Source organism: Lynx rufus, unplaced genomic scaffold (genome assembly GCF_022079265.1).
Source record: "Lynx rufus isolate CCGP_SWC_20201006 ecotype Redwood Valley unplaced genomic scaffold, mLynRuf1.p SCAF_18, whole genome shotgun sequence".
Taxonomy (NCBI): domain Eukaryota; kingdom Metazoa; phylum Chordata; class Mammalia; order Carnivora; family Felidae; genus Lynx; species Lynx rufus.
In genome coordinates, this window is record NW_025814832.1 from 6,997,691 (window position 1) to 7,009,606 (window position 11,916).

Genomic DNA, 11,916 nt, shown 5'->3' on the forward strand with positions numbered 1-11,916 from the left:
AAAGAAATTAAAGTATGCTAGGTAGAGTTTCATTTGGTTTCAAAATGGATAAAATGCCACTTGGCTTATCCATCTTTAATTATCGTGTAATGGAATAAAATCTTTACAAGAAACATGTCAAGTTGGTAATCCTTGGTATTGTTTAATAAGAAACAGTTTAATAATAATATATTAGAACACTTTGAAAACCCTTATCAGGTTTTTTTACGTGAGAAGTTTGAAATCTGGTCAGATCTGTATTAGCAGCTACTGTAACTTTAATTCTAGATTTACCTTAGATCTGGTCCATTTTTTTTATATATAAGTAAACTGAGTAGCATTTTTATGTTTTTTCCTAAATTACTTATAATCATCTTGTAGAGTCCTTTTTTCTACTCATTCATTTTATTGGTTTTCTGTGGTACTTTTAAGGTACTCTGGGGGGCACCTGGATGACGCGGTTGAGCCTCTGACTCTTGATGTCAGCTCAGGTCATGATCCAAGTGTTGTGGGATCAGGCTCCGTATTGGGCTCCACACTGAGCATGGAGCCTGCTTAAGATTCTTTCTCTCCCTCTGTCCATCTCCCCTGCTCACATTCTCTCTAAAATAAAAAATTGAAAAGAAAAGTAGTAATACAGTACATGGATCATAATACTTCAGAAGATTATAGTTTGAATTTTATAGTTTCGTTAGCCCTTTGTTCCCAGGGATGTACATAAAACATGTAAAGTTATTCATAACTGAAATTGGTGATGGATATTAATTGAATATTTACTAATTAAAGTTACTTGATTAATATTTAAGTTGAATTAATTTTACTTAGTTGAAATTAACTGGATAGTAGTCTGATTAAACTTTTTTCCTGTCTACATAACAAAAATATGTAAAGTTCAAAATTGCTCAAACTCAAAGTTTTAATTTTTTCTTGATGTTACTGAAGTAAATAAGAAAGTAAACTCTGTTGATACTTCTGTTTCCAGAAAATAATTTGCCACTTTTTGAAAATTAGTGAAAGTTGGGAAGAAGCAGCTATATTGCCTCTCTTGTCTAATTAAGCTATATTTATACTTTTTTTTTTAAGAAACCAAGATAGAAAAGCAACATTAAGATTCCTAAAATGTGATTATTTTTCCTTTTGTTTTTTATTTTTTATTTATTTTTTCCTTTTGTTTTTAAATGAAGACTTTTGTTAGCTATTACTACTTGAAACTGGTTAGAATGAATATACAAAGATATTAGGGTGCTATTTTCTAAATTTTTTTTTTTTTCCAATGTTTATTTATTTTTGGGACAGAGAGAGACAGAGCATAAACGGGGGAGGGGCAGAGAGAGAGGGAGACACAGAATCGGAAACAGGCTCCAGGCTCTGAGCCATCAGCCCAGAGCCTGACGCGGGGCTCGAACTCACAGACCGCGAGATCGTGACCTGGCTGAAGTCGGACGCTTAACCGACTGCGCCACCCAGGCGCCCCATAGGGTGCTATTTTCATAGTTAGTATTGTTTGGAAAGTGTTTTTTGTTACTGCATTTTAAACATTGGATTTTTTTTTTTCTGCTGTATTAAAGTTTTTTATCCTGGATATAACTTTCAAAGGTACTAATTCAAACGTATTTTATGTACACCCCTACATAAGAAGAATGTTTTCAAGTAAAAAAAAGAGTTATCCAAAATCTCAGAACAAAAATTAAGTTTTTTTATGTCTTGTGGATTCATCTATTATGGTAGTTCTATATATATTATTGAAACAATGATAAATGATTAGTTTGAACTATTAATAATGCCTTTAGGATTGAAGACAAGTATGTTATAGAAAAGTACTCTTAGAACCGCAATTTGCAAAAGCCTTTGTTAATTAATTGATACAGGGAATATATATAAAATACAGGATTTTAAATTAAAATCCTTAAGATTTGTAAAACCAGGTAGTAAATAATATCCTAGTTTTTTGCTATCCTGTGTAGGCTTTAGAGAAATTCTGGGAAAAAGATAAAAAACTAGCTATTTTTCTTGTGAAATTATATTATAGTTGTTTAGGTAACTTTTACACTGTTAAATATTTTAGAAATCCATTATGTTAATCCCTTTGGTCACAAGGCCTGGTCAAATCAAAGAACTTTTCTGGTTTAACATCGCTGTGTATTCAAAATGAACATATATAATAATAACTAGTTCAGTTTAAGTGTATCTTTAAGTAATTTTTGTAATAGATTTTGGGAGAAGGAAAAAACCTTTTAATGTTAATTTTGTGTGTGGTTGTCTCTCCTGAATATTTCATTCGTGTTTTCTGCCATGAAGCTTTAACTGTATTTGTCAAAAAATATTTTTGACTAACAGTGTATTATATTCTCTTATTACTGTAAATGTTAAATCTTTATAGCCAAATAAATTTTACTTATCTTTATAGCCAAATAAGTAAATATTTTTAGTATTAAAGTAATTGAGCATCTTACTTGAATCAAAAGAAAATCACAGTATTGTAGGAAGGTAATTATAATTGTATTGTGAAAGGTTTATTTAAATGACTATGAAGGCTTTGAAAGAGTTTGCTGCAAAGTCGAAAATGATTTTGGGGGGAAAATGAGTAAACTTCTGAGAAGTATTCATTATAGGAAGTCTTTTGTTGGAAATTACTTAGGAAAATGAGTATGATATTTATATTAAAAAAATACATTTTAAAGTATTGATTTTCTGTTTAGATAAGCCATCACAAAACTCAGAAAATGAACAAAATTCTGTTACCCTGGAAGTCCTGCTTGTGAAAGTTTGCCACAAAAAAAGAAAGGTAACATGTAAAATGATACTGGTAGATTATGTGGAATAATTTTTTTAATTGAATATGTTCGTGCATATGTATTGTGCTTTTTAAACCTTGAAAGCTTTTAAATATGTCGATGCTGAATTATAAAACTCATAGCCTCTTTTGCCAACCTTGCAGACTCATGTTTTTTTCTGGACTGGCTGTAGATGTCTGCATAAAACTTTCTTCTATAGGAGTTTGACACTGAAGGAAAGAAACTATCTTTTAGCATCTTAGGACATAAATTCAGTTGCTGCTCTACCACTTCAGTCTCTTAGCTAATTTTTTTTTTTAGCTATTTGAACCAATTGAAATTTAAGTAAGGGCTGAGAGAGTTACCTCTTGTAACACTACTCTCAGGAAAGAAATTTCGTTGCCAGTATTATCAGCCATTGCTGATAATTTTTATTTGTTGCTTCACATTTTTATTTGTAAGATTAAATCATTTCATCATAGAAACACATGTTACGATAGTTAAATTACCTTGGCAACCCACTAAAGCCAACAGTTATACTTCTGGTAGCTTCAAGAGCTAGGGTATTTTAAGAGTAGGAATGACCTGTATAGAGGTTCCTATTGCTGATGTTCTTCCAAAATCATGGTAAGGTGATACAGGGCCTGAACACTACTAGAGCACTTGTATGGAGTGCACTAAGGTGATAGACAGTGCAATCCTGGTATGCATGATAAACAGTGATGTGAAAATTCTTCAAGATATGTTATATTCAGGCAAAAAAAAAAAAGTGAATACAACTATAGTGGCCGTTTTTGTGTTTCAAAAAAATAATAGATGTAAACATTTGCTTAGAAGGATATACACAACCAACTGCTAATGTTAGTTATCTTTGGAGTGTAGGACCTGGGGAAGTGGGGCGGACTTAAATATTTCTCATTTTATACTCTTTTGTAGAGTAGAATTTTTTTTTAGATAATAAGAATATGTTCTATTTTCAAAAAGAAGCTGCTAACTTGCTATAAAGGTCTTCCACATCTTCTCAGTTTTCAATTATTTTTTTTCAGTATAACTCCACTTATATAATTATACACTTGATCTCAGCCAAAAGGCAGAGAAGCGATTCCACTTATATAATTATAGAACATTACTCATAAGATGATTAATATTGCTTTTATTAAGCAGCATTTAAACATACGGATTTACTATTTCATAAAGTTGACAGTGGTGTTATTATAATTTTCTGATTTCTAATGGTCCCATCAATTATTTTGTTAAAGTAGAAGATTTAAGGGAAAAGATTATTAATTTATATGAGCTTAACATTTTAAGCATGGTTTTAATTCCATATTTCTAAGGTAAAAATATTTCAGATGACCACCAGCTAAATATTGGATATACTGTATCATTATCTTTATCACATTGGATTGGAGAAATCCTCAGTTGTGTTAAGATTTGGTATATGGTTATTCCAAATTTTTTTTTTGTTTCATCACAATTTTCAGAACTATGGTTAGAATTTCAGCATGCCATTTGGTAATGATGTTTCCTATATCTGTGATTAGAAGTTTTATTATAACTCGTATAATTGCATATGGATAAATAAGTATAATTTCATAATCTTTGCCTTTGCAGGATGTAAGTTGTCCAATAAGGCAAGTTCCTACAGGTAAAAAGCAGGTGCCTTTGAATCCTGATCTCAATCAAACAAAACCTGGAAATTTCCCGTCCCTTGCAGTTTCCAGTAATGAATTTGAACCTAGTAACAGCCATATGGTGAAGTCTTACTCATTGCTATTTAGAGTGACTCGTCCGGGAAGAAGAGAGTTTAATGGAATGATTAATGGAGAAACCAATGAAAATATTGGTAATTTTTGTTATAATAATTTTAATTTATTTTAAACTTTACTTTTCCAAGAAAGAAGTAGAAGTAAATTGCATGCATTCTAAAGGCATGGCCTTTATCTGCAAATCTTTTACAGTCTGATAAGATCATTAATCTTATGGTAGCTTGCCCTGGATCTTAAACTGTTGGCTATTGTGCTGTACTAGGTATTTAATCTGTAAAGTTCTCATTGTTCCATGACAAAACGTATTTCATGTAGTAAAAAAAATTATATTAAACAGTGGATAGAGAAGACTGGTATCTCAAATTAGTCTCTCAGCAAACAGAATTTCATCCCCCCCCCCCAGAATTTTATTGTGAAAAATTTCATACATACACAGCCATTGAAAGAGTTTATGTAGTGAACATCTAACGACCCACTGCTTAGATTCTGTAATTAAGATTTTACTGTATTTGCTTATCACATATCTATTCCTCTGTCCTCCCAACAGTTCTGAATCCACCTTTGAGGGAATCATTCAACCAAAATATAGGTGTTGAGGATACAAAGATTAAAACATCCAGTTCTGTCTTCCAAAAGGTCACAAAAACTGACCTAAGAGTACAGAGATATAAATAATTGTAGCAAAATGATGAGTGGTATAATATAGGTACATGTGAAGTTTAGTGGAGAAGCACCTTGGGAGAAATAATCTTTGAGTCTTGAAGTATCCTTTGAAGTTCTTGAAAAATAATGATAAATGAGGATTTTTTTTCTCCTTGCCTAGTAAGGACATACACATATGGTAAAACATAAAATTGAAGAGTGTAAATCTGGATATTGTATCACAACTTAATCGTAATTTATACGTAATTTGGGATAAGGGACCATATACCATAAATGTGACATTTTTGTTTGAATATGTGATTCATGAGAAATGTTTGTGAAATACAGATGTCAATGAAGAACTTCCAGCTAGAAGAAAACGAAATCGTGAAGATGGGGAAAAGACATTTGTTGCACAAATGACAGTATTTGATAAAAACAGGTAATGTTGATGGACAAGTGAGGTTCCCATAATGTTCTGGAACGTTTTTATTCTCAAGCATAATATAGTGTGATATTTCTTTGCCAAATTTCTCTTTATTCTTAAAAATGAAAAAATGTGTAAATACTGAATTTTTCTCTTTGTCACATAGAAAGCAATAAACACAGACGAGTTGTTACTGGAATGGCTCAGTTAAGATTGTGTATTAGGCATGTATTTTCTGAGTGTCCCTTCTTTGTCAGACACTGTTCTAGGTTAGTGAAAAGGCAAAAGAAAAAAAAAGAAAGAAAAAATCTCTCCCTTCATGGAGCTTAACTTCTAGTGGAGAAAACAGACACCACTGCCCCCAAAATTCTGTCAACTAATGTCACTTAGTGATGAGTGTTACGTGGTTGTTTTATAGAGAAAGCCTCTAGGAGAAGGTAATATTTGAACAGAAATCTGAATTAAGTGGGCCATGTGCGCATCTTGACACTATGTATTTCCTGTAGAGATAAGGAAGAAATCTGTGTGTCATCATGTAGCTCTATGTGCATTTGGCACAGGGTAGCAAAGACGACCTGGATTTGTCATCATCTCTGCAGTTTTCATTGGGGAGGGAAGCATCTTAGTGCCAGTGAAAGAAGATCTAGGAAACAAAGGCAGCATTTTTTTTTAATGTTTTTATTTTATTTTTATTATTTTGAGAGAGACTGAGCAGGGGCGGGGCAGAGAGAGAGAGAGGGAGACACAGAATCTGAAGCAGGTTCCCAGTTTTGAGCTGTCAGCACAGAGCCCAACAAGGGGCTTGAACTCCCAGACCATGAGATCGTGACCTGAGCCCAAGTCGGACGCTTAACCGACTGAGCCACCAGTAGCATTCTTTTTTGACCAAGTTGGAGAATGGAACCTGTAATGTGCCATGAGTTCTTGTTTCAGGCTGCTTGCTAGTGGTTAACACAGTTCACTAATAGGTATAGGAGAAAGAGCCAAGGACAGCAACTAGTACATTCTCCCTACTCTTTAAAAAGTACTAGATTGGGGCGCCTGGGTGGCGCAGTCGGTTAAGCGTCCGACTTCAGCCAGGTCACGATCTCACGGTCCGTGAGTTCGAGCCCCGCGTCAGGCTCTGGGCTGATGGCTCAGAGCCTGGAGCCTGTTTCCGATTCTGTGTCTCCCTCTCTCTCTGCCCCTCCCCCGTTCATGCTCTGTCTCTCTATGTCCCCAAAATAAATAAACGTTGAAAAAAAAAAAAAATTAAAAAAAATAAAAATAAAAATAAAAAAAATAAAAAGTACTAGATTGTTGCTTTATGTAATCACTTGTTAGCCACCAGGTAAAGAAAGTCACGAGGCCTTTAATAGAAAAGTAAAGATGGTTAGGAAAAATGCCGTAAGTTCTGGTTACTGTATTAGAATAAATCACTTAACATCACTATTAGAATATATCACTTAATATTAAAACAATATAGTGTCTTTGTGAAGTTTAACTTACGAGTTAAAGATTTATTTTTTAATGTTTATTTTTGACAGAGTGCAGGGGAGAGGCAGAGAGAGAGGGAGACAGAGGATCTGAAGCTGGCTCTGCGCTGACAGTAGAGAGCCTGATGTGGGGCTTGAACTCACAAACTATGAGATCACCTGAGCCAAAGTCGGACGTTTAACCCACTGAGCCTGCCTGGCACCCCATGAGTTAGAGATTTAAATGGAAAACAACAGAAACAAATGTTCTAGGAGATAGTAGTTATGTCTGTGGGAGAAGCAAGTAGGATGCAGCACACTGGGCTTTGTTGGTGTTGGTCAGTGTTCTATTTTAGGCAGCACGGGGTGTGTGTGTGTGCGTGCGTGCCTTTTAAAATTCTTTCTACCTTATATATGTATTAACACATTCCTTTTACTTATGAAATACTGCCTTTTTTTTAAAGTTTATTTTTAAGAGAGAGAGTGCACGTGTGAGCAAGTGAAGGGCCGAGAGAGAGGGGGACAGAGTATCAGAAGTGGGCTCTGCGCTGACAGCAGAGCAGAGCCTGATGTGGGGCTCGAATTCACAAACTATAAGATCATGACCTGAGCCAAAGTCAGATGCTCAACCGACTGAGGCACCCCTGAAATACTGCTTTCTGTTTAATAAATAAAAGTACCAAGAAGAAAACACAGAATTTTCCCCCCACTTATATTGGAAATTTTCTTTCTTTCTTTTTTTTTTTTTTGTAATGATTTTATTTTTGAGTAATCTCTACACCCTGGGACTTGAACTCGCGACCTTGAGATCAAGCATTGCATGTTCTTCCCTACTGAGCTAGCCAGGCGCCCCATTATGAAAATTTCTGAACTGTGAAAAAGTTGAACAATAAATATCATTAATACCCACATAACCCTTCACTGTTAACGTCAGTTGTTAACGTTTTACCTTTGCTTTATTTGTGAATGTGTATTTTATTCTTGTGCTTAACCGTTTGAAAGTTAGTTTGTGACACTCTACTTTCATTCCTCACTCCTAAAGTATGTATGCATCTCCTGGAAACAAGGACGATTCCTTCATAACCACAATACACCTGTCATACTCAGGAATTTTAATACTCTTCCCAGCTGACCACAATAATGCCCCCCTCATAGCTATTCCCCCTCTCCCACCCCGCCCCCAGTCAAGGGTTGTGACCTGTGAGCTAGTTGTTAATTGCCATATCTATTCAGTCTCCTTCAGTTTGGGATAGTTCTTCAACCCTTTTTCTTTTTTCTGTTCTTTCTGCCTTTGCTACACTTTCTACTGTTAATTATAATTCGTATTACATTGTTGTACATTGAAGTATAGGTGACACATGATACTCCTTTCGGGGATACAACTAGTAATTCCAACATAGTGATTTGACAATTCCATACATTTTGCAGGGTTTGCAATAAGTGTAGTCACCGTCTGTCACCATAGAAGGTTATTATGGTGTTACTATGTTCCCTATGTCGTACTTCTCATCCCTGTGACTTATTTATTTTATAACTGGAAGTTTGTACCTCCTACTCTCCTTCACTTCTTTTTTTTTTTTTTTTTAAGTTTGTTTATTTATTTATTTTGAGAGAGAGCACACGTGTGTGTGCAAGTGGAAGAAGGGCAGAGAAAAAGAATCCCAGGCAGGCTCAGCACAGAGCCCAATGCAGGGCTCAGTCTCACACGCCATGAGATCTTGACCTGAGCTGAAATCAAGAGTTGGACGCTTAACTGACTGATCCACCCAGGAGTCCTGCTTTCACATATTTTGTTTATCCCCCACACCCCTCCCCTCTGGCAACCACTAGTTTGTTTTCTGTTTATGCATCTGTGTCCTTTCTCTTTTTGTTGTTTATCTGTGATACTTTTTAAAGTACAGGCCTGTAGTTTTGCAAAACGTCTCTCGGTTTGGACTTTTGTGATATGTCCTTATAATTAGATTCAGGTTAAACATTTTGGGCAGGAACATTGAATGGTGATGTGTTCTTTGTGTATATCACAGGCACAGGTAAAATTAGGTTTGGTCACTTGGTTAAGGTGGTGTTCATAGTATTTCTCTAATGTAATAGTACCTTTTCCTTTAATTAATAATAGTAATCTCGGGGCATCTGGGTGGATCAGTCAGTTAAGCGTCTGACTTTGGCTCAGGTCATGATCTCACAGTTTATGAGTTCAAGCCCCACATCGGGCTCTGTGCTGACAGCTCAGAGCCTGGAGCCTGCTTCAGATTCTGTGTCTCCCCCCCCCCCGCCCCTCCCCCACGTGTGTGTGTGTGTGTGTGTGTGTGTGTGTGTGTGCGCGCCTCAAAAAATAAACATTAAAAAAAATTTTAAATAGGTAATTTCTGTGGTAATATGTGAAACTGGGTAAATGTCCATTTTCTCCCCAACAACCTTTTACCCAACAGTTTAGCATCCATTGATGATTCTTCCTTGAAAAAATTATTCTTTAAAAAAGAATTTTTTTTTTCATTTTGCTTGTTGTAGAGAGAGAGCGTGAGCAGGGGAGAAGACAAAGGGAGAGAGAGAGAATCCCAAGCAGGTTCCATGCTCAGAGTGGAGCCCAGTGGCAGGGCTTGATCCTGTGACTCTGGTGTCATGACCCAAGCTGACATTAAGAGTTGATGCTTAACCACCTGAGCCACCCAGGCGTGCCTGAAAAAATTATTCTTAGGACAGTTGCCAACTTTTAACATTCTATTATTTCTTTCATGTTTATTGGCATTTTTTAAATGACATAGAAGAGCATTCTTCCCCTCAACTTATTTTTTTAATCAGTATGTTTTCTTAATCAGTAACAAATACCATTTTTAGTACGTCTGTTTTAATCTAGCCATTGGTCATTCATTTTATTGTCCAAATTGTCCCAAATTTAGTCAGGAGGAGGCCCTCCCAACAGGGTCCTATATGTCTTTTTTACTTTTATTTATTTTTTGTTAGTTTTTCCTTATTTTTTGAATAGTAAGATATTTCAGGCTTACATTTTCCCTCTCTACTTCTGCTCTGGAATTGGCCACTTCAAAGAGTTTTGATCCCTTTTAGTGGAGGAAAAGTACTTTACACACCAAGATGTGAGGAGTTAGATGTATAAAAATTCTTCTTATAATCTCAGAGAAGTTAAAGTCTCCTTAAAGAATGACTACAGTTCAAAAGCCATAGAGAAAAAGTATGAAATAGTGAGCAAAATTAAAACCTTACTCTGAAAACAAAGAGGTTGTCACAAGCTAAGTCAAAAACGACAAGAGGAAAGTAATTTCAACTCATACTATAGAGTATGGCTGTTTCACAGCACAATAGAAGAATGAGCAAAGGATAAAGATGTTTACAAAACAATATATGTGGTTCTTAAACATTTAAAAGATAAGACATCTGAATATAAAAGTACACTGAGATGTCATTTTTTCACTTACCAGTTTGGCAGAGATCAAAAAACTGATAAAGCACTGTTGATGAGGCTGTGGGAAAAAAGGGCCTCCTCATGCATTACAGGTAGGAGAGTAAATTGGATTGTAGCTATCAAATGTGCAACTATAAAATAGGATATTTTGTAGCCATGTAAACGCATGAGGGAAGCTTCGTTTCAGTTTAGAAGTATGTGAATGTATTACCTATTCAAATAAAAATAGTTTTGTAAAATACTAAGTTAAATAGCTTTGCTGATGTACTGTCAAAGAATAAATACAAGGAGCATAGCATAAAGACAAAAACTGTTAAGTCTCAAAATCATTTGGTGTTAAGGTCAGACTTAGACTACCTGGGTTCAATTGCTAGCTCTGTCTACTTCCTGTGTCATCTTAAGGCAAGCTACTTAATCTTTCGGTGCCTCAGTTTCCTCTTCTGAAAAGCAGAGTAATCTACTTTATGGAGTTGGGAAGGTTAAATGAAACGTTAAGTCTTTAAAATAGTGCCTGGCACATAGTAAGCACTCAATAAATGTTAGCTATTATCATCTAACAGAATTTTCCCAAGACTGACGAATAGAAGCCAGATTGTTGCTGTATACAATGAATTATTGAGCATGGTTGAAGAATGGTGTTTAGGGTAGTAGTGTTACCAGTGATTAAGGTATGGAAAAAAAATATATAAACCTTACATACACACACATACATGTACACACACATTAAAACTACACTGTGAATATGGGCATTAATTATTTGTTTCAGTTGGTATTTCATTCATCCATTCATGAAATGTTTATTGAGCACCTATATGTGCCAGGTGCCCCCAGGATCGTGTAGTTATCAGAGTCATAATCATCAAGTTTATTGGTCATGATGAATGAAAGTGAAGAATTCTAGTTCAAATATTTTCAATAGTTAGAAATAACAGAGGCATAATTCTTAGTGGTTCCCTAAGGCAAGTATTGTAACACTGTTGTTATCCTATTTTTTTTAAAAGTATAAAGCTTACACTTATGCTTTATACTTAATGTTTAAAATTTACCAAGTTTTGAGACTTGAGGCATGTATTATACTTTAAATGTTTAAATTTATATCTGAGTAGCTACAATAATGAAACAATTCTCTAGTAATAATAGTTATTAGTGCAAATCATTAAAATTGCTTTTGTCAGGAGTGGAGAGTAGGTATATTTCAAAAGCTTGTTGGGTATGTAAGCTAGTTTATAAATTTAATAAATGCTTTTTAGTATAAATCTAAAGATGTAGATTTGTGTACTTACAGTAATACACAGGTTACTTTAAAGTGTATGTGTTTGTCTAACAGGCGCTTACAGCTTTTAGATGGGGAATATGAAGTAGCCATGCAGGAAATGGAAGAATGTCCAATAAGCAAGAAAAGAGCAACATGGGAGACTATTCTTGATGGGAAGGTATGGAATACTTAGAAGGT

General features: G+C 34.9%; 1 protein-coding gene across 2 annotated transcripts in view; it reads left to right on the forward strand.

Annotated features, from left to right (window-relative positions):
- SUZ12 (SUZ12 polycomb repressive complex 2 subunit) overlaps positions 1-11,916 on the forward strand; it is a 47,113-nt gene that overhangs the window by 20,101 nt on the left and 15,096 nt on the right. For both annotated transcript variants that reach the window (XM_047080770.1, XM_047080771.1), the window contains 4 exons: positions 2,679-2,764; positions 4,368-4,599; positions 5,513-5,606; positions 11,791-11,896. In XM_047080770.1, coding sequence (XP_046936726.1) covers positions 2,679-2,764; positions 4,368-4,599; positions 5,513-5,606; positions 11,791-11,896 — 518 coding nt within the window. The remainder of the gene's footprint in view (positions 1-2,678; positions 2,765-4,367; positions 4,600-5,512; positions 5,607-11,790; positions 11,897-11,916) is intronic.